Source organism: Acipenser ruthenus, chromosome 23 (genome assembly GCF_902713425.1).
Source record: "Acipenser ruthenus chromosome 23, fAciRut3.2 maternal haplotype, whole genome shotgun sequence".
NCBI lineage: Eukaryota > Metazoa > Chordata > Actinopteri > Acipenseriformes > Acipenseridae > Acipenser > Acipenser ruthenus.
In genome coordinates this window covers 23,522,289-23,543,967 of record NC_081211.1, presented here as the reverse complement: position 1 = coordinate 23,543,967, position 21,679 = coordinate 23,522,289, and the positions used below count along the sequence as shown (strand labels likewise).

The following is a 21,679-nucleotide window of genomic DNA, read 5'->3' as shown; positions in this document are numbered from 1 at the left end:
GTAGTTTCTGATTGTTAAACATGTTAGCTAATCGTGAATTTAATTTGAATCTAAACACTCTTTATTCATAAGCACACCTTTTACTGTGATATGTATCATGAGTATATATTACTTCTAACGCTTTTGATATCAATGCAATATGGAATGTGTTTTGCCTCATAAAAATGCAGCTGGTTAATTGCACAGAACAAGATTCGTGGGTTTTTATATTTAAGATTAACAATCATGTCATGATTTGTGGGAAGAAATATAGCCTTTATTACCCCCCCCCCCCCCCCAAAAAAAAAAAACACAATAAATTAAGAGTGTCGAATATCATTTATTATTTAGTTTTGTGCATATAGGTGGCTGAAAGCAATTCTCTGGATAGCCTATTAAAATATATGAATAGTATACATGATCAGTCATACGCAATACAAAATAAAATCACGGAACATACCTGGTAAAAAGATCAACGTGATAATAGCAGAGAGAAAAGTCATGGTTTGCGTTTCTTGAACGAGTTCAATGAGATTGTGACCTGGCTAGTTACACAAGATTAACGCGTGTGACGTGATGGAAACTGTTTGGTGCATTAACACGTTACAGGTTTATCGGAGATCGCTTGTGGTTTGTCAAAACTATATGTTCTATCTAGGCACACCAACCCTGTTTTTGCCTCATTAGTGGTGTGTTTCCTGAAACTACATGTAGATCACGTATGGGTTTTATATATATATATATATATATATATAAATGTGTGTGAATATTCTGGATACAGAACTTGTCTTATGGCATGCAAAGTTCCACAATAAAAATATTAGCAGGGCAGTTGAAGAGGCAGATTAACTCAAAACAGTTATTTATCTTACTTGTTATATATGGTGTTGAAGGAAACGTGAATAGAGACCTGATCTTATCAGCAACAGTGGTTGAAATGAATGGAAGAAAAAAAAAAGCAGCTTAAATCATAGAGCAATGGGTACTGCAAATTGTCACAAGTCTTCCATAAAACACATTTTTAAATTTGGCAGATAATATATGGTCAGAAGTCCAAGCTTAACAACCATTAGTTTAAGCAATGGCTACATATTACAAAGTCCTATATTTTTATATACAATGCCCATGCCTGTAGAATTGTTTTATTTGTAACAAATCTGCATTCAATTCCCAAATTATATTGCAATACACAATCTCCATGTTATTTTGTTACTCAAGTCTCAAATTGCTGCCCACAGTAATGTTTTAATGTGGTCATCAGGTACAACCCAAAAGAGGCCAGTGTGTCTTTAAATCAGTTCCTACAGTGACCATGCAATAACCACAAAGTGAAGCCAAAGGCTGCAAAATACAAGAGGTTCTAGGATGCAAGAGCAAATTACAATTTACGCTCAATAAAGTTTAGGCGGGGGGGGGGGGGGGGGGGGGGCGCCCAAACCTGGTGGAACACACAATGAAAAGAGCACTGTTTAAAAAATGTCAAGCAAACAATTTCCTACCAAGTTTTTAAAGGACCCCAGTCATGCTTGTTACTAGACGTTAAACCCCTGGTTGTATATCCCATTCTCTTGAATTAGCTCACTTTTAGGGCACAGGACACCTACTTAACATGTATATGTAGCACAAACCTTATTGAACAGTCCGTTATAGAAAGCTATTTTGTAAAATGTCTTTATTCAAAGGATTTACACATACTATACAAATCAAACCATTTAGCAAGCATAAAACAAAAACAAACACAGAGCAACTTTAATCCAGGTCCAGTGGTGGCAGCTCTATTGTTAGCTGACTGACAGTTTGCAAGAAGGAGTCCACTTCGGCACATAAATTCTCTATTCCAGGAGAAGAGGAAAAAATAAATAAAAATACCGGTACACCATTTATTATTTCAGGGTACAGGTTCCTAAATCCCCACTGTGGACTACCACCCACAAAAAACAATTATATTACAAATTACCCTGGTCCTATTACTCAACATGGTTAGGATTAATATTAGTACAAGATATCTCAGCTCTTTATAAAAAAAATAAATGACAGATAACTAGGTCATAAGGAAGAGGTTATATGGGTTGATTGGGAATATTTTGGAGAACATGAATTTGCTCAGGACCACAAGTGGCATTTAGAGCCGTGGTATTAGTGTGTGGATGTTTGTAAATTTCTCACTAGCATTGTCGCCCAAGTGTGAAACTCATACACCCCCTGCAGAATGTGAACACTGCCTTTTAAATGCAAGGCTCAGGAGTCTATTAAAGATGATACTGGTCATTAGGGTTTAGAAGAGAAAGTGTGTTAGATGGTATTACATACCTTTCTGGGATTTCAATGGAGACAGTTTCATACACGAGTGCAACACGCTAAAACTGTCCAGCTCTTCCTTTGCTGCTGGAGGTGCCAATCCTGCCAAGCACAGGTGGCTTAATCTTTGATCTTCCGGAACATCAAAGCTTTCAAATTCTAGTAAATAAAATGGAGGAATGCATATGAGCAAGCAAACCCCTTCAGGAAATGGGAAGGACACACTATGTATTTTAAGGGGCCAGAATAGACCTAGGACACCTGTTACTCCATTAAAAATTGAGCATTTAGTAAGAAAGCACCCTCCCATTTTAAGAAAGGTAGAGTGAAAGAATATGAATTTAAATGCTTACCAACTGGATTATATGGGATAAATTTCTCAATTTCTGGATATTCTTGACGCTCTTTAACTGGCATGCAAACTTTAACCTTTTCTGTTGGCTGTCACAAAAAAAAAAAACTTCAATTACATGCATTCCATTTCCAAAACCACAGGACGCATAGCACAAGCTAAATTATAAAATCATAGCCTAAAGTAACGATATCCCTTTGCATGACTCTACCCCCTCCCAAACAATATTGGCATACAAAATGAACTGACTGGAACAGTTACCCTTCGGATTACAATTTGTATTTATTAGACTCCATACACAAGTTGTTTTTAATATCATAAGAAACCTGATTTGGTCATATAAAGAACACCACACTCCTAGATACGAGTTACCTTTGCAGCAACCTTGGACTTCTGTTTGTTCCCAGAAACGTCAGGTCTAACAGAGCTGATCTTATTGACAGTTCCCAGAGCTTTGCGAGCAGAGAGAGGGTTAGCAAGACCAAACACCTTCCCAGGACGAGGAGTCTGAAGACCTTTCTCCCCAAATGTATTGGCTGCAAGACAGTTAGAAGATAGTCAATACCCAAAAGCAGACCTTTTAAATATACCTGAGGAAGCATAATCTTTGCGAGAAGTTGTAATTTGAAACTAGTCCCTTGGTTTTGCATTTAGAGTATCTGACCATGCATGTACTGTAGAACACATTCAAGAAACGACTTTACAGCAAGGCTAAACACTGTCTGTAGAAGAATACTAACGTTTTGTTGAGAGGTGTATTTGACTGCTCAATTGAACGTACAGCTGCGTTTACCTGGAGCAGACAGCAACCTCGTGCGGTTTTTAGGACCTACAGTTGTGTCCAGCTCTCCGTTTTCCTTGTCAACAAAAATCATGGTAGCCATCTTCGGTAAATTGCTGCGAATATCAAAACACAAACACAGTAGTTTAGCACGAACTAGGCACGGTTAGCATTTTGTATTCTTTAGAATGCGGAAGAACAAACGTATATCGTGAATTACTGAATTAAGGCCTAATTAACAACACCACCACCACCCAGTCCTTAGCCCTGTAATACAGCTGAACTAGGATAACGTAGTTGGCAACCAGATCCAGCTTAATGCAGCTGACTGTATCGCTCGTCACCTGCTACGTTTTACCAATAAACAAAGGTCGCGGTACAAATACAAAACAAATAATAAAAACAGCATGTTTTCGTAGAAAGTACGAACATCAAGACAAAGCGTAAGCAAGTCACCACCCTCGACACACACTTGCTATGGAGTTTAAGAAGTGTCTTTTTCATTAATAACTATAACGGTTTAAAACAGGTTTTGCTTTCTTACATTTTCGCCTTTTCGTTTTCAATCTGCAATCAACTGTGTTTACAACAGCAATACCCACGTCTCTCCTGCGGCTCGTTTTAAACCATAACCTGCCATCTGATTGGTTCATAATCATCATCATCGACTAGAAATCAGATTGGCGACTCACAGCGCCGCTTGCAGTACTGGAGAAATGACTCGAGTGAGACCGGCAAAATGAACAGTGTTCTTAGATGGAAGATGTCAGATTATTGTATTTAAGACTTGTCATTTTATAAATGCGAGGTACAAAGCACCACCTTTACTAAACTCGTTGGATAAGTGCATATTTTTTAAAGGAAAAAATACGTGATGTTATTTTGAGTTCTGTTGCTGATCTTTACAGTATTGATTCATCTAGTACTGACTGTCACTAACTCTCAGGTATTGAAATGCTGTAAATGCTGGTATATACAGTAAATATTGTACAGATTTGGATTAATTCCCTATTGCAGACACTGTGGAGCCCTTGCTTTGTCTAAAACTCAAATGTTGGTTCATCTTGTGTGTCAAACCTAACAACCACGCTGCAGTGATAATAAATACATAAATTAATAAATAAAAGTAGCCACCACCACAATTTCTTGCATTTCATTTCCATTTGAGGTAGTAACTTCCATTTAAATAAACCATTTACAAAGACATCTTCTCTAACAAAGAAAGCTTCAAACGAACACCATTTAGCACTGAGCAACTGCAATGTCCTGTCAGTGGACATTCTTGGTGCAGGTATTGTTAATAATTTAAAATGATATAGAGTACATATTTATATTCACAAGAAACACACTGCTTTGTGATTTTTCAGATAAACTGAACTGCATAGGTGCAGTTTAAGAAACTGTTTGGCTCCCATTCAATCTCTAATCTCTTTCTAGTGAATTTTTCTATATTATGAAACTAGTATTTAATGTACATTTATGGCTACAAAATGTTTACCTTGTCCAGTTGAATCTTCTATTGTTGAGAAGAACTCAGTTCAGAATGTGACTCTTGATACATTGTTTCTTGGGGCTAACATAATGCTCCTTATTTGTTAGTAAATGGAACTGACCCCTGTAAAACAGTTTAATAAATTGAGCCTGTTCATGTTTATAAATAGGTCTTGCAAAAACCACACCTGTAGTGCTGCTGACCTTCTATAGGTTGTATGCTCTAACTTTAATCTATTTGTGAGCTCACTGAAAGAGCAGAGCCATGGTTTAGGGTGGTCACTTACAACCCAAACACTTTAGATTTTACCAGGTAAAATGCATCTTAACTGTGCCCCTGCAATAACCACCACATTTTAAAAAAAAGTCAGTTTTAAGAGAAGCATCAGCTAGAAAATACAAGCAGTAGCTTTTTTCATTGTCTGAGAATGTACTGCAGATGTAGCCCTTAGACTAACATTTATTTCATTTAGGCAATGTTTTCCTAAATACATTTTTTAGAAACTAAAATTGACTGTAACAGTAGGGCACAGCATAGCACCTAGCATGAACAAGGCAGAACACCATATTACTAATTCTTAATTAGTCACCAGATAAACCCTGCAGATGAATTTCAAAATTTTCAATGTATCATTTGATTTCTTCCAATTAGGGTTATCAATGACAGTGGATTGTCTTAAAGTTCAAGCCTGTGCTGAAGAACAGTACAGTGATCTGGTTTAGAGGCAACAAGCATTACAGCGTTGTAGGGCTTCTGTGTTACAAATATAGTAAACTTCCACCATGAATCCCTTTCAATATGGGAGCATAAAGATCTCCCTTGATTAGGGCCAGCTCTCCAAAAGAAACAGACTTTTGTAAAAATTATACTTTATTTCAAAAGGCTCTATATAAATACAAACATTCTGGGGCGGGGTGGGGGGTCTAACCACACACACCAACCATTGACATGCAAATCGAACAAAACTTCAGTAATCCATGTCCAGTGATGGCAGGTCTATAGTTAGTTCACTGACAATCTGCAAGAATGAGTCCACTTCAGCACAAAAATCATCTGCAAGAGAAACAGAAACACAGTCATGACTTACCTGTATTGCAAAACATGTTATTCCCAAACTATACCCATTAGTTACATACCCTAGTCAGGCAGGGACTTCTAAAAACACAAGTGGTTAAGTTCCAGCAATAGGAGTAATTCAACAAATTCTGAAGACGAGATGCACAGATCTTATTGGTCAACATGTAGCATTATGTGCAGTAAAGCAGATTCAAGGTTATTTGAGAGGTCTCAAGGTTCACTTGGGACTGCCTCAGACCACCTGTTGGGTATCTCCATTAGGGTATGTGTGTAAAGACAAGTGTCAAATTAACCACCCCTGCAAGCATGAACATTAGAAATGTATTTGGCCATTACATACCTTCCAGGAACTTCAATGGTGACATTTTCATAGACGTGTGGAACACACTAAAACTGTCCAGCTCTTCCTTTGGTGTGGGAGCTGCCAATCCTGCCAAGCACAGGTGGCTTAATCTTTGATCTTCAGGAACATCAAAGCTCTCAAACGCTAGAAAACGGGAGCGCAAATTATTAAACTTGCAACTAAAGCTTCGGTTGCTAGCCAATACAGTTGCTACCTGTTGAAGGACCCCTCCACATACCCATCTCGTACATTGGATATATATGAAAATGAGAAATCTTACCAGCTGGATTATATGGGATGAATCTCTCAATTTCTGGACAGCCTGCTTTCCCTTTAACAGGCATACCTGCCTTTACTTCAATCTGAAATATATATAAAAAAAGAGATGGTTTACATTTCCTTGCCAGCAGAGTGTTGAACAAATAAAACACATTTAGAATGGATTAGTGCATTCAATGCAATTTACGTTTGTTGCAGCTGTGGATTTCTCCTTGTTCCCAGCAACACCAGGTCTAGTAGAGCTGATCAGATTGACTGTTCCCAAAGCCCTACGCGCAGACTGGGGGTGGGTCATACCCAACACCTTACCTGGAACCTGAAGCACCTTCTCTCCAAGTTTCACTGAAATACATTTTAGAAATCAGTATTAGAAAAAGATACACCTGCCAATTGTGGGGTAGCTAGAACTGATTAGTTTCCAGAAACACGTTTAGGCTTATTGCTTACCTGGAGCTGACAATCTCACGCGGTTTTTAGGAGCCAGGGTTGTGGCAAACTCTCCATTTTCTTTGTCGACAAAAACCAAGGAAGCCATTTTAAACGAAGTTCTGTAAAATAAACAGAAGTTGATGTAGGCACTGATGTACCAATTTACACGTTACGAAAAGCCAAGTCAAGGCTGAAGTGAACCGATTAATCTTGTCACTACTATTACTATCTTTTACTTTAGAGAGTTTATGGTAATCGGGGGACTTTAACATACCACCAATATATAAAATCATTCAGAGGCATAAGCAACGGTATTACAATGTTAGTACCGACTGCAGCGAATAGTTTCACACTGGGGTAAAAACAAACGTTTTCAGCCGGAACTTGCACCAACACCAGGACAAAACACAGCCCCCTAAACCATCAAACCCATACTAAAAACATTTCAAACCTCTCGTTTCGTTTCGTTCCGTTCCTTACTTCTGCTTTTCAATCTCAAATCAAGTGTACACAAGCGATACTCATGCCAACCTCGCGGCTTATTTTAAACCATAACCCGCCACGTGATTGGTTCATTATTAATCATCCCAAATAGATCGAAGCTGTGGTGAAAATAAAATTCGGCCAGAAGATTTAATTGTCCCCTATGTGTAAACTGGAGCAGTGACGAACAAAAAATGAACACAGCTCAAGAACAGGAGATATGCCATTTTTAAACTAAAGCAGTGTGCTAACCAAGGTTATATGATAGAAGACGTGACACTGTCTGTAATTGTTAGTGACGTAAGTGTTTAGTTCGTTGAATTCTTTGTATTTTATATTATTTCAGCTTCTAATATCCAGTTTGAATAAAAAAACTCAACGGTATACATAAGGCTGCAAGATTTCCAGAATGAAACCGGGACATTAAGATCAGCCATTAGATCATACATTAGATTTTATATATATATATATATATATATATATATATATATATATATATATATATATATATATATATATATATATATATATATATATATAATGAAGGCTGACAACTGGGACATTCCCAGTTTTCCCGGGACGTCTGATGGTAACCCTAGCTATAATGTAATCTAAATATGGAGGGGTTTATACAGGGCGACAGCCCTACATGAATTACCTAAAAAAGAATAAATCGGTAATTGGAAAAACAGTAATTTGTGCAAAAATCAATGAATATATTTTGCTGTATTATTTTTACCCACTGGGTTGTGTGCTGTTTATTTACCATCTAACACTCGTGTAAGGGATATTCATATTCATCTCGATGCCAAGACTATTCAGTTTACTGCACACCGCAATCGGACAAGGCAGTATTGCTGGAATAAAGACTCGGATGTGAGGTCATTATTATTCAGTTTTTACTCGTTGTGATGACGCCATCGTGTTGCTATCCAGTTGAACTCTGGGAAGATGGCGACGTTTTCTTAAAGTGTAAACATTAGTGCCGTGGTTTAATCGTAGAAGTTAATATACTTTAAACGGAAGGCGAATACTTTTTGGTTTAACGAAAAAGGTATGTCTTGACCATTTTAAAATTTCGATTGTGTTTATTGTGTGCCGCAGTATTGCGCTTGCGTAGTAGGCCTGTGTTTATCACCGACTCTCCAGTGAAGTAGAGGCCGATAAAGAGAGCAAGGAATTCCACTGATAATGGCGGAAGTGCATGTTTATGAGCTTTTGTAGTGATTTGACCCAGTTAGTAAAAAAAATAAATAAATAAAGAATAATACCATCTTGTCAATTTCACTTTTAAACCCATTACATATATTTAATATTTACCATGAAGACTTTAAAGAAAATAAGCATGTGTTAATTGAGGCTTTTTATATGATTGCATGCGGTGTTTGCAGTTATATATATATATATATTTTTTTAAAAAAAGCTAATATACCGATTGAAATGTAGTCCTATCAACGTAAATTGTATTACTTTTGTAAAAGTAAGACTTTTTTTTATTATTGTGTGTATTAAAAAAATGTGTATCGAGACACTGGTTTGAGTCATGTTGATGTTCGTTCGTTTATTTATTTATTTATTTATTTATGTATTTAGAAGTACAATAAATTCTTTATCTCTTTTTTTTCTCCCTCTCAGTTTGTACCCTATTCGTATTGCCATGTTGGCCGCTAGCGTGCCAGCGGAGAATGCCAACCCTGAAGGGGTAGAAGGTGTGGTGGGTCTGGAGGAGCCCAAGAAGATGACAAGAGAAGACTGGAGGAAGAAGAAGGAACTGGAAGAGCAGCGAAAGCTGGGTAATGCTCCGGCTGAAGTCGACGAAGAGGGAAAGTAAGTGTTCATCGGTAGGATAACACTGGCTGAACCACATTGCATCAGACAGTTTACCGCCAAACAGCAAGTATTTAAAGCAATATAAACGGCACTGTAGAAGTTCATTTACTAACAATAGTACTTCCATTGCTTTTTGTCCAGGACTTATGACCTAAAGCATTTATTAACAAAACGTTATTGACCAACCTTTCTATGGTACAGATGTCTGCATAAAGAAATGTAACAGACATAACTTGTTTCCATAACTTGTGTTTTAACACTTTACAGAGATATCAACCCCCACATTCCACAGTACATCTCTTCTGTACCTTGGTACATTGATCCTTCAAAAAGACCAACCCTTAGACACCAGAGGCCACAGGATGAAGAGACACAGCAGTACTCTTCCATTGGAGAATGGTATAAAAGAGGAGTACAAGAGGTGAGAATTAAGCATAACCCAGTTCAAGTTGACCTTTTGTTTCAGAATTTAATGTTAGCGAGTTGCAAAATGTATATGTATTACTTTTATTTTCTCCATTCAGGGTCAAGTTACTACTAAATTTCGTAAAGGGGCATGTGAGAACTGTGGGGCAATGACGCACAAGAAAAAGGACTGCTTAGAGGTTGGTAATCAGACATTACATAACTGTAGCTACCTCTGTTTTCTTTCAATATTTGGTACATTCACATCAAACCTAACATTCTATTAATATAATAATATCTGTCATTTTGCTTTAAATAACAATGTAGGGCTCTTTTTAAAACCACCTAAATAGCTTAATTGATATTTTAATCTGCATCACCAGTTAAGAATTCCTGAGCACTAGGAACTATTATTTATTTCTTAGCAGACTTATCCAGGGTGACTTCGTTGTTACAAAATATCAAATTGTTGAGTATCACATTACAGATAACAGCAAATTCAACTAAGAAGAAAAATACAGTAAATTACTAGCAGAGGATCTTTCTTTAGTAACAATTCCACCAGTATGTGTTTTGCTGAATCACTATGGAACCTATGGGCCAGCAGCTTAAATATATATAGTTCCAATGGTTTTAGTTGGTGTCAAATTCTTTAGTAGTCCTTTTTGATTTCATATTATTTTTACAGAGACCTAGAAGAGTGGGAGCCAAATTTACAGGAACTGCCATAGCAGCAGATGAACATTCGCAGCTACAGTTATCACTCGACTACGATGGAAAGAGGGATCGTTGGAATGGGTACGATGCAGAGGAGCACATGAGGATTGTAGAAGAGTATGCAAAGGTTGATCTGGTACGTATGGAACTAGTCATGGAAACTCAGCTTTTCCTCTTGCCTGCCAGTTGTAATAACAGACCTACAACAACTTAACAATCAATTAGTCGATGTAGTTAATACACTACTGAGTCATGGAATGAATGTTCCACTGTGTTGATGAGACATATGTATTTTTTCTTTAACGTAATTTTATTTCCAACAGGCTAAACGTACCCTGAAAGCTCAAAAAATGCAGGAAGAGCTGGCTTCTGGGAAGCTGACGGAACAAGCTGTAAGTTCCGCAAGATGGATTTTGTAGCATTTTTTATATTTTCACATAATATGTGTTGGTATCTTGCCTGGGTTCCATTCCAAGCCAGTCACCAAATGAGTATGGGCTGGGCCACACACAAATTGAGTTACAGTGCCCAGTTAAAAAATAAATACTTATTTGGTAATGTTTGCACTGAATTGTTTCCATAGAAATGAAAATAACTTTTTCCCTAATTTTGAGTTACATTTATACTGCTTTATATGCAATTTGAGTTGACATCCATAGAATAACTATCCCCAAGTATTTCAATATGTTGATACATCTGTCTTTTTTTTATTACAGAACTCAAGAAAACAATGGGGAGATGGGGAACATAATTCACAGGCAGTAAGATGCTTTATTTTATGAATAGAAGAGAAAATATAGTATACAGTTACAACCGATAAACCATATTATATTGAATCCTATTGTATTTTTTGTATTCACAATATTTATCACTATAAGAATAAAGAGTTTGGATCTAGTGAGAGCACAGTAATAGCCAAAGTATCTTTTCCTGAAATCCAGTTTTGAGTTTTCAATTATAACTAATGCTATAATCATTTTGTGTTCAAACATTTCTTACTGCACAAGTGTTAGAAAACAGCATAATGACTTTTTATTAACGTTGAACGCTTTCAGGAAAATAATTGGAGATCTTGTGGATTCAGAATACTGTAAGTCATTTTTATTGCAGGGAGTGGAGTGGGTCTTGATTTTTACATTGCTTGATATTTGCAGGAAAGAGAACACAATAGTGAAGATGAGGATGAAGACAAATATGCCGATGACATTGACATGCCAGGACAGAACTTTGACTCCAAGAGAAGAATTACTGTCAGGAACCTCCGTATTAGGGAGGATATCGCAAAGGTAAGCAGAAGTTGTGAATTAATCCATTACAGCATGAATCGTGCTGTAAGTTATCCCACCTTTAAAACATTGGCATGTGAAATAATCACCCAGGTGCTCTTGTAACATAAGAGCGACTTCTAACCAAATAAAAAAGGTTGAAGCAGGTTGGTTGTAAACCAAATGGAATGTATATCCGTGTGTTGCTGTTTTGCTGTCCTGTACATTGTACTGTGGTTTTACAAAAATATGCATACTGATTGTACTAGTGTATAGCAATCTTTTTTTGGGTTTTTTTTTTATAGTATCTTAGAAATTTGGATCCAAATTCTGCTTACTATGACCCTAAAACAAGAGCCATGCGAGAGAACCCATATGCCAATACTGGCATGAACCCAGACGAGTAAGTTTTATGTTTTGTTTTTTTTTGTAGTCGTAGTAGTATTGCCATCTTGCTTTCAGTTTTGCAAACTTTACATACTACAAATGAACCTGGAATAAACATTTCCTGTAGTTTTGCTTTAAAGCACTAAAGATTGTTCTATATTTAATATGTATGCATTTCCAAGTTGTAAAACTAAAAGATTGGGATTGAGCACTAACAAAGTAAGGCTGGGCACACCTAGGTTAATTTCAATACCACTAGGAATTACACTGCCCTTATAATACTGGAGTGCTCGTGTTGATGTTGATTTTGATTTTTTTGTAGAGTTGGGTATGCAGGAGATAATTTTGTACGTCACTCGGGAGCTACCATAACCATGGCTCAGACACAGCGTGAGTATTTGCAGCTAATATTAGATATTTCCTTCAATAGTTACTATTTATCATGCATGCAGCACGGCTCATCACACATTTCTATTCCCTGAAAGAGTTGGAAGTATATTTTTGTGTTTGTTTGATAGTGTTTGCTTGGGAGGCATATGAGAAAGGCTCGGAGGTACATCTCCAGGCCGACCCCACGAAGCTGGAGCTTCTGCACCAGTCCTTCAAGGTGAAGAAGGAGGAGTTCAAAAAGGAGCAGAAAGGAAGCATCTTGGAAAGGGTAGGAAGAAACACACTTTTTTCATTCTTCACTGACCAGGTTTCATGAAGAATTTGAATCTGGGTTTGTGGATTTGTTTGTGTAGAACTTTTGTTTAAGTAAAGCATTTAATAGACATCAGTGACTTTAATGAAGGTTGAGTTTAATTGGTTTACTGTGTATACGGTTAAAGAAATGTAATGGTTGTATGTATTTCTCTGCTACTTGTGTTAAATTAAAGCTGGTATTGAGACATCTTTTTGTGTATCTTATGATTAAGCACGCTCTGATAATGAAACATGTTTGTTGTGTACAGTACGGCGGTGAAGAGCATTTAGATGTCCCTCCACAAGAGCTGCTGCTGGCTCAGACAGAGGATTATTTAGAGTATTCCAGGCATGGAGCTGTGATCAAAGGGCAAGAGAAAGCTGTGGCACGCTCCAAATATGAGGAAGATGTCCTTGTGAACAACCACACAGTGAGTGCAGATCTTAATACTGCAGCCTTAAAATATATAAATCTGTTGGTGAGGGTTTTTTTTTTTTTTGCAGACCTAATTTCACATATTGTATGTAGTAATGTTAAGTGGATAAGGGGGAAAACACCAGGATTAATACAAGGTTAAATAGCTAAGGTATTAAGATATGCCACTGTTTTTAAAAGGTTTCTTTTTTTCCTTTTTCTTCCTTTATTCCTTGTGCACAAAAATAGTATACAAAAATCTATAAATAACTTCTAGACCATACCTTGTGCATAAGACCTGAAATGAGTTGAGTTGAATTGAATGAATGTCTGTTGCTGCTTTCCAGTGTATCTGGGGCTCTTATTGGAAGGATGGCTGTTGGGGGTACAAGTGCTGCTACTCTTTCATCAAGATGTCCTATTGCACAGGAGATGCTGGTAGACACAACAATGTGAGTATCCTTCAGGTTGACATATATTTTAAAAGACTGACATTAAGGCTTCTCTTTATTGCTGTTTAACAATTATTAGGCTTGTAGAAGTTGGACACACATCTGTTTTATTAAGTGAGAAAAATGTTATATTGATGGTGGATATTGTGGATTGCAGACAGATTTCTATTGGGCAGGGTATTCACAAAAATGTTGTTGCTTTTCTAGAGTGATATTGTTTGTGTACCTGATGTGGAGGAGATTCAGGAAGAGCAATATGAGGAACCCAAAACTTTAATGGAGGTAAGTTCTTAACACTGCGAATATGCTAATCCTGTTTTAATTGCAGTGACTGTGAGTTGATTCTAATATGTGATAAACATGCATAGTATTTAATCTGAGGGAGCATTCGTTTTCCAAAAGGTTCTTATAGCATACCATAGTGCCTGGTGTTCATGTCTTTTTGTATTGGTTACAGATGCACCAAGAAAAACTGAAAGAAGAGAAGAAAAAGAAGAAGAAAAAAAAGAAGCATCATAGGAAGCATGGCTCTGAAAGTGATGATGATGATGATGAGGCCAAGAAAAAAGAAAAACTGAAAAGGGTACATAATATTAAGCAGCCGCTTTTCTATTTTGAAATTGCTTTCAAAGTAGCTTTTATGTTTGTGTTGTCCCGTCCCCCACAAGCTAAATTTGTATGCCTTGCTGTGTTTCTATGTCTAAGCCACTCCCAAATACAACAAACCTGAACAATTGCTTGGTTAACCATAGCATATGTTTGCAGCATGTTAGTAGTGTTCTAGTATTTTAATTTATAAAATGCTCATAGAGGTTTTACATGGCATTCTCTTGTTGTTTGATGCTAGGCCTTGAATGCAGAGGAAGCTCGTTTGAAACAAGTAGGAGAAATCATGCAGCTGGATGAGCGTAACAGACCGTACACTAGCCTGTCGGAGGTACGGGAACCGACGGAAGAAGAAATGGAGGCCTTCAGAATAAAGCGGCCCAGACCTGATGATCCTATGGCTTCATTTCTTGGCCAATGAAGAAACTTTTTTTTTTTTTTTTTTTCCCTTAAAAAATGGTTACAAGAGTTACAGTGTGATCAGTTTTAAATACTCTGGAAGTTTAAAGGCATCGCATGTACAGAAATATTCTCTTCCCAATGGACCCTGACACTTGACCAGGAAATCCCAGGCCAGGGAGTCAATTTAATGCAGCTGTTAAGTTATTTTTTTATTTCATTTTCTATAACACCACATTGACATCAGCTCTACCATATTATTAATAATTTATAATGGCTGTGCAGTATGTATCATTATAAAACAAAAAGGGTGTGATTTGTAAGGAGGAAAAAAAAATACGTTTCTGTCATGAAGTGGATGGGCTTGAGCCGAAACATATTGTGAACTCTTGCTCTACTACAACTATTGTATTCCTAGAGCAGACTACAATCATGAAAGTGCTGTCTTGTGAGTATGATGTCCACAGGATCATTAACACAGATTTAACACAAGTTTTTATTTCCAATGCATGTAAATACAAAATCTGTAAATAACCGTTAAACCACAAATAACGCTGTGTGTGTTTGGAACGTTAAATAAATTGTGTTTCTTATAAACACTTTTCAAACGTGTATTCATTTATTTAAATATTTTGTTTGGGGTTTTTTTTGGCCTGTTTTGACCAAAACAATATATCACTCTGCAGTACAGTAATCAGAACACTTCATTTTTACCGGATGGCCGTGTTTCTTGGGCTTATCTGAATGTAATAAAACTAAACACATCTGGTCAGCATTGACTGCCAATTTTCTTCAGTTAATCCTTATTTCTCTGTTTTGCCCTTGGCCTTGCTTATTGTGTTGAATTAATTTTTTCCATTACAATTGCAATGAAGTATTTTTTTATATTAACTGTGTAAAGTATGTGTTTGTACATATGTACCTATACAGTATTTTGTGTGTATATATGGTATAGACTGGAATTTAACAAATACCCAAAGTGAAAGGCTACCAACTCATTCATGCATTGATCTTGTCTTGTATTTAATGGCAGGATAAACTTTGAATTACTGTTATTCAATAGACTTTTTGCATGTTCAGGGTGGATCCACGTTAATCAGACCATTATTTGGAACTTTTTGGGAAATAAAGTGCTACGTGATTTATTCTGTTAATAAGCAAGAATAAGAAAATGGGTAAATGTTCATCCATAACACTGCTGAGGGGCTTACAGTACACATCAGTGGTCACAGTTAACGGGGCGTTACCCAGTATTGAGGATGGGCACTTTATTAGGAACAGCCTCTTGGTTGTAAAGTGCATAATTTTTCTCAGGAAATTATTAGAGCTCTTGTAACCATAGCTGACTTTACTTGATCAAACAACGTTTGTGCTTAAAAACAACAGGCGGTACATATCCCACAGCAATAATTTCCGATCACATTTTACAAGGAACATATTTAAACTATTACATAATCTCGAAAGTATGTCCTGGCAGCAATGATAGAATGAAAAGAAGTTAAAACGCTGTGCAACGTTATTGAAGAAGTCCAGACAAGCTCATCGTTGCAGTGCAAGCTGCATTTCCAGACGGACCGCATGTGGACGGGGTAAACGGATTTCATTTGACGGATCATTGCTTGCCTGCAGCGGGGAAGACTGGGCATTTTGTTCATGGTATTTTATTTTGTTTTAATGTGTCATTTGTGTTGTATAACAGAGATTTGGTTAGTATTTATTATCTTTGTTTATTATCGAATCTTCTTGTTAATGTGTAGCAAATGTAAAAGTTTATAAATAGCTTATCGTAAACCAAACTTACAAAACAGCGTGCAAGTTCTGAATTACTGCAAAATATAGGTTGTAAGGAATTTACAAGAAACAACAGGTTTACCACGAAGGACAAGGTTGGGAATATCTAAATCGTTTTAATAATGGGAGTCCGTTCTGCATGAATTCAATGTCTTTGGACACAACAAAAGCGCTGTTGCTCTCAGAAAAAAGGTTTAACAATTTATTTCTTAAAGATTAATTTTGTTATACAAATATTATTTGTAATCCGCTGTGAATAGGGCCGTAATTTGCCGTAATTTGAAAAGTTATAATTTTGTTAGAATTCAACGCTGGAAAATTAAATCAAATGAATACATTTAATTACAATTTATCAAGGCCAGACAAGAATATTGGTACTGTACGCTATATCTATTGTTTTTTTTCTAATGTGTAATTTAATAAACTTTTTTTTTTTTTAATTCAATCAATACAAAATTAATACTATTATTTAAAAAGATGAATTAATTTGTATTGAAGAATGTGCTTAGAGAAGGCAGTTAGCTTGTTTAATACAACTTACCAAACTTACCAGTACAATGTAAAGTAATCCCGTTATTGTTTTCCATCTGTTTGGCAGGGACCGATAATACCAAGTATGTTTCCAATTATTACAGAGCGATCAACTGTGTCAGGATTTGAATAAACAATAAGCATATTAATTTAATTTGCAGTGGTTGTTCGTTATTTAACCATAGAAAAAGCATAAAACGTTGCTTAAAATGCTAGCTAGCTCTTAACTAGCGCTTTACCCGCTCATAAACTAATACTGTACTTGTGTATTCATGTAATGCCTTTTTTATTGTATTTACATTCAGAGGATGTCTCAACACTGTTACGCAATAACACCGAAGTCAAAAACACAAGTTGCATTGTCCCAGCAAACCAATATCTTGGTGCATATAGTGAAAAGCACATCTGCAGCGCTGCCTAGACAGCTGGTTCTTGACATGTTGTCATAGATATCTAACATTTTCATGTATTCTTGTGTATTGCTTGTTCAGGTGCCAGGATGCTTTCTTTTATCCTTCGTGTCTGCTTTGTAGCCTTTATGGCCAATCAGACTGTAAGCACTGGGGCCAAAAAAAGCAAGCTGCTCACCATTAATCCTGCGCAGCTGGTGTGCAGCATGCCCGGTCCCCCGGGGCCCCCAGGCCTGCCAGGGGCCCGTGGGGCCTCAGGCTCCATCGGGAGAATGGGCTTCCCAGGGAAAGATGGAAAGGACGGAAAGGATGGGGACAAGGGGGAGAAAGGGGAACAAGGTAATTCCAATTTCTTTAGCACACCAATGAGCTACAGCTTATCATACTCTGGTGTGTGCATTACAAAACCGAGCCATCAGATGGCACTGTGCTATGCAAACAACAAAGATAAATAAAAACAGTGGTACAGTCATTAATATGCAGACTGTTTGCTATATTACATTTATTTTTGTTGGTGCCCTTCTTTTTCAGGCTATAGCCTTGTATGGGCAAATGTTATGAGATGCTGTTCTATGCTATGCTATTATGACACTGACCCCTGTAATGTGTTAATTTATTTCTAGGAGGTGATATGCATGTTTTCTGATAAACTGTCATAAAACAGATTTATTTTCTTAGGTGACCAAGGTAGACAGGGGAATCCTGGAAAGGCTGGCTCTAAAGGCAAACAAGGTGTGATCGGCAAGCACGGGCCCCGGGGAAAGAAGGGACCCAGAGGGGACCCTGGCCAGGCAGGGGCGCCTGGGTCGAAGGGCAAGGCAGGAGACACCGGTGAGGATGGGCTACCTGGGGTCTGCAAATGTGGCATCAACTTGGCCAAATGTGCCTTCTCCGTCGCGGCCACTAAGAGCTACCCGAAAGAGAGGCTGCCCATCAAATTCAACAAGGTCTTGATGAACGAAGGTGGCCACTATAATGCCAGCAGCGGCAAGTTTGTATGTGGCATCCCTGGCATTTATTTCTTCACTTACGATATCACTCTGGCAAACAAGCACTTGGCAATTGGGCTGGTGCACAACGGACAATACAAGATAAAGACCTTCGATGCCAATACTGGCAATTACGATGTAGCATCGGGATCTACTGTCCTGCGCCTGGCGCGGGGTGACGAGGTGTGGCTGCAGATCTTCTACTCCGAGCAGAATGGACTCTTCTATGATCCATACCGGACTGACAGCTTGTTCACCGGGTTTCTGATATACCCGGACCAGGATTTCTTCAACAAGGTAGAGGAGAACCTCAGCTGACTTCACTGGTCGGACTTATGAAGTAAAATGACAAGGCCAAAAGCTAAATGTTTGGCTTCACAGATTTTTTATTTTTACTTTTCACTGGGAGAATGCATTGTCTCATTTGAACCCTTCCAAAGGATGACACCTAAATATCTGAAGCAGTATCCCGTGCAGTTCTATCCCTGCTCAGCTGTTGCAGAACATTGTTTCTAGAACTCTGTGAAATGTCCTACGAAATAAATTCATTGAAGTACATGTAGTGCAAATTCTACCAAACACTGATCATTTGCAGCGACTATGTCGTATGTATTTTACCAATAAAGCCTGAAAATGGTTACTTTGCATAATATATGATAAAGACACCTATCGAAGCAACTCCAGTAAGAAAAGAAACCATGCCCAGTTTTTAGTAGCATGTGTTTGTCCCTGTGAAACTCCAAGTGTACCCTTAACAGTTAAAGATGATTTCTGACAAGTTAGTGGATGCTGTCGTGGAAAGTATGTTTGCTTTATAACCTATGAGTGTTCAAAATGAAACGCTAGTCTGGAAACACACTACACAAAGCTTTTAAAGACCTAATTAATAAAATCTATATACAGAGATAAAACTGAATGAAATATAGCACTGAAAAATAAGCAGCTTTACTGCTGGAAATCTAAATGAAACAGCAGGGGGCGCCAGTATTAAATGAAAAAAACAAAACAGGAAAGGGGTTCTTATTTGTTTCTAAAATATACTTTACTACTACAGGAATGGAAATAAAACTCCCACTGCAGAGCTGTTCGATCCATTCCTGATTTTACTATGGGTTTAATAAGACACGCTTGACCTTGTGACCTTTATATGCATTAAAACCTGGAATGGGTGAAAATGCTCTGCAATCGTCTTATTTCCATCCCTGCACTGTTTTTTACTGTTTTTTACAGTCCTAAAACAGCTCGATATTTGACCTGTTTTAGCACTGTTTGACCCCATCTTATCACTGCTTGCCATTGCCTTGGAAGAAGGCCAGAGTGCTTCCAGTTTGAAATTATCAGTGAAGATAATGCAAGGGACGGAACACTGTGCTCTAATAAAGAAGTCAGCTCTTTTATCTCCCAGCCTTCCTGTTGTGGAAGGAAAGTAAATGCATCAAACAAGGGAGGAGCCTCTCTCCTCTCCTGCAAAAGCTCATGTAGCGGGTTACAGAATGAGTCCAGCTGTTGCAACCTCACATCAACATTTCTGCCAAGTCAGGCTAGAGTAGGGGGTTTACCACAGGACGGGATTAGCTCTAATCACAGAACTGGCTGCCAATTCAGTGATGATTTGGGACAGCTTTGTTTTCGAATGCACTTAGCGAAACTAGAGACCCCAGGTCTTGCCTTTACCAGCACACGGGTGTCTTAAAGAGCTCTGCAATGTTTAAGATGGTCTAAAAAGGTGATGTTGACTTAACAACCAGTTCATGAAACATACTGAAGATAGGCTTATCATTTTTTACCAGGTCCAGACAGATGTGTCACCACACCATAGGCTCATGTTAAGGTTTTAAATAGGGGTTATTCTACAAAATTTGCAGCCCCTCCCGCTCCCCACATTGAAAAAAAGTCCAAGCTGTTACAAAAATGGAGTTGAATCATACTGCAGTCCAATTCTCCCTTGACAGACAAGCAGAGAAAAAAAAAAAACTTAAACCAAATATGTGAGTTGCTGTATCTTAACACATAATGGGTCGATTACTATGACTGCAGAAATCTCAGAAACTGCAGGTGTTGGACAAGAAATTGGAAACAACAGCCATAGGTAATAGCCAATTTAAAAAAAAAAAGAAATAAACACCTGTCCCTCACTTGACTGATTGATTGATTACGCTAATATAATTCTGTAATATATGAAAGCTCCATCTCCCTGTTGCAACTCAATTTCAGCTATGATCAATGCTAAATGTACTTAGCTTTACTTTGCTTTTTGTTTCTTTATTTGTTTGTTTGACCATGGTTAACTGAGGTTTGCCTGTGCTTTACCTTGGTGTACTGGAGTTAATAAAAGTCCCCCCCCCCCCCTCTCTCTCTCTCTCTCTCTATCTCTCTCTCTCTCTCTCTCTCTCTCTCTCTCTCTCTTTTCTAGGTTAATTCAATCTTTTTGTTCCTAATTTGGAAAACACTTCTTTTTTGCCACACCTCCTTGTTCATTTTCTATTCTTCAAACATCAGCCTTGTGCAATCCCTTTAAATGATGTGCTACTGGTGTTACCTTGGAGAAGTGAAGGCTAATTTCCTGTCTCCAGTCAGTGACGGTAAAGTAGTTTAATAAGTGGTCTGAAAACCTGGATGAGCATCCACTCTATACAACTACTAGAAGTGAATGTCTTCAAGCTCACAGAATACATAGCCAGTAGCCCATGCTATCTGGATTCAACAGTACCAGCTGCTGCATAACAATTTTGTGATCTAACATTGTAACAGCATAGTGGAGAGTAATACAGAACTTTGCTAAATCCATCACCGTTGCACATTTGCAATGATTAACTTAAAGGTGCAAGTGATCAGAAGGAACTCCTTTTACTGTTTGGTTGCCATATTTAAAGATTTAAAGAAACTCCACTTCAAATTGCATGTCCCTTAAGCAGGGATAGACCTACGTCTAACCATTCAAATGAAGAGCAAGCACTCTGTAGTAGATGCTGTAGGTACGGACGGGTTATTATTAACTGATCAGCCACTAGGGGGCGATTCATTACAAGCTCACTTATGTAAAGCACACGTGAGTGGACAGAGTGTGTAATGTATTTAGGCAAACACACACCACGGGGTGAGCTACAATTAGAAAAAACACCCCACCCAACCCAACCCCAGGAAGGCCTCTAGTAATAGCCCGAAGGGGTAATTATTCCAGAAAATACTCCCTGGAGTTTCTTACTGCGCTTATGAAACTATAGCTAAATACAAGCGTCCAGCTGATTTTGTTTAATAGATCATACACTTTCTCAGCTAATGTTG

At 37.7% G+C, this 21,679-nt stretch overlaps 4 protein-coding genes across 6 annotated transcripts; 2 read left to right on the top strand and 2 right to left on the bottom strand.

Annotated features, from left to right (window-relative positions):
- Positions 1-1,634: 1,634 nt before the first annotated feature.
- LOC117413147 (securin-like) lies at positions 1,635-4,079 on the bottom strand. Of its 2 annotated transcripts, none has more exons than XM_058996870.1 (6): positions 3,955-4,079; positions 3,411-3,526; positions 3,002-3,165; positions 2,631-2,718; positions 2,290-2,436; positions 1,635-1,811 (listed from the first exon to the last, which is right to left on the bottom strand). In XM_058996870.1, exons 2-6 carry the CDS (start codon positions 3,511-3,513, stop codon positions 1,729-1,731), a joined length of 585 nt encoding a protein of 194 aa, XP_058852853.1. In that variant the 5' UTR covers positions 3,514-3,526; positions 3,955-4,079; the 3' UTR covers positions 1,635-1,728. The 2 variants fall into 2 exon arrangements, with proteins under 2 accessions (XP_058852853.1, XP_058852854.1); XM_058996871.1 differs by having other exon boundaries at positions 3,423-3,526.
- Positions 4,080-5,595: 1,516 nt separating this feature from the next.
- On the bottom strand, positions 5,596-7,585 carry LOC131699646 (securin-like). The gene is made up of 6 exons (XM_058996869.1): positions 7,482-7,585; positions 7,049-7,149; positions 6,789-6,943; positions 6,603-6,684; positions 6,320-6,466; positions 5,596-5,955 (listed from the first exon to the last, which is right to left on the bottom strand). Exons 2-6 carry the CDS (start codon positions 7,134-7,136, stop codon positions 5,870-5,872), a joined length of 558 nt encoding a protein of 185 aa, XP_058852852.1. The 5' UTR covers positions 7,137-7,149; positions 7,482-7,585; the 3' UTR covers positions 5,596-5,869.
- Positions 7,586-7,691: 106 nt separating this feature from the next.
- Positions 7,692-15,270, top strand: LOC117412932 (pre-mRNA-splicing factor SLU7-like). Of its 2 annotated transcripts, none has more exons than XM_058996868.1 (16): positions 7,692-7,813; positions 9,149-9,340; positions 9,611-9,764; positions 9,868-9,948; positions 10,437-10,601; positions 10,789-10,857; positions 11,182-11,226; positions 11,620-11,751; positions 12,036-12,133; positions 12,440-12,507; positions 12,636-12,775; positions 13,071-13,232; positions 13,564-13,668; positions 13,876-13,950; positions 14,126-14,251; positions 14,516-15,270. In XM_058996868.1, exons 2-16 carry the CDS (start codon positions 9,171-9,173, stop codon positions 14,693-14,695), a joined length of 1,770 nt encoding a protein of 589 aa, XP_058852851.1. In that variant the 5' UTR covers positions 7,692-7,813; positions 9,149-9,170; the 3' UTR covers positions 14,696-15,270. The 2 variants fall into 2 exon arrangements, with proteins under 2 accessions (XP_058852851.1, XP_033877465.3); XM_034021574.3 differs by lacking the exon at positions 7,692-7,813 and adding an exon at positions 8,416-8,567.
- Positions 15,271-16,056: 786 nt separating this feature from the next.
- LOC117412933 (complement C1q tumor necrosis factor-related protein 2-like) lies at positions 16,057-18,956 on the top strand. The gene is made up of 3 exons (XM_034021575.3): positions 16,057-16,329; positions 17,487-17,744; positions 18,084-18,956. Exons 2-3 carry the CDS (start codon positions 17,495-17,497, stop codon positions 18,710-18,712), a joined length of 879 nt encoding a protein of 292 aa, XP_033877466.3. The 5' UTR covers positions 16,057-16,329; positions 17,487-17,494; the 3' UTR covers positions 18,713-18,956.
- Positions 18,957-21,679: the final 2,723 nt, after the last annotated feature.

Excerpts from the sequence above, each read along its gene's own strand:
- LOC117413147 (XM_058996870.1), bottom strand. The coding sequence starts at position 3,513 with ATGGCTACCATGATTTTTGTTGACAAGGAAAACGGAGAGCTGGACACA. Across the intron at positions 2,719-3,001 it reads AGTCCAAGGTTGCTGCAAAG|CCAACAGAAAAGGTTAAAGT; the intron begins GTAACTCGTATC and ends TTTTTGTGACAG. Across the intron at positions 1,812-2,289 it reads TCCATTGAAATCCCAGAAAG|AGAATTTATGTGCCGAAGTG; the intron begins GTATGTAATACC and ends CTCCTGGAATAG.
- LOC131699646 (XM_058996869.1), bottom strand. The coding sequence starts at position 7,136 with ATGGCTTCCTTGGTTTTTGTCGACAAAGAAAATGGAGAGTTTGCCACA. Across the intron at positions 6,944-7,048 it reads CGTGAGATTGTCAGCTCCAG|TGAAACTTGGAGAGAAGGTG; the intron begins GTAAGCAATAAG and ends AATGTATTTCAG. Across the intron at positions 6,467-6,602 it reads CATCCCATATAATCCAGCTG|CGTTTGAGAGCTTTGATGTT; the intron begins GTAAGATTTCTC and ends CCCGTTTTCTAG.
- LOC117412932 (XM_058996868.1), top strand. The coding sequence starts at position 9,171 with ATGTTGGCCGCTAGCGTGCCAGCGGAGAATGCCAACCCTGAAGGGGTA. Across the intron at positions 9,949-10,436 it reads AGAAAAAGGACTGCTTAGAG|AGACCTAGAAGAGTGGGAGC; the intron begins GTTGGTAATCAG and ends TTATTTTTACAG. Across the intron at positions 11,227-11,619 it reads GGGAACATAATTCACAGGCA|GAAAGAGAACACAATAGTGA; the intron begins GTAAGATGCTTT and ends TGATATTTGCAG.
- LOC117412933 (XM_034021575.3), top strand. The coding sequence starts at position 17,495 with ATGCTTTCTTTTATCCTTCGTGTCTGCTTTGTAGCCTTTATGGCCAAT. Across the intron at positions 17,745-18,083 it reads GGGGGAGAAAGGGGAACAAG|GTGACCAAGGTAGACAGGGG; the intron begins GTAATTCCAATT and ends TTATTTTCTTAG.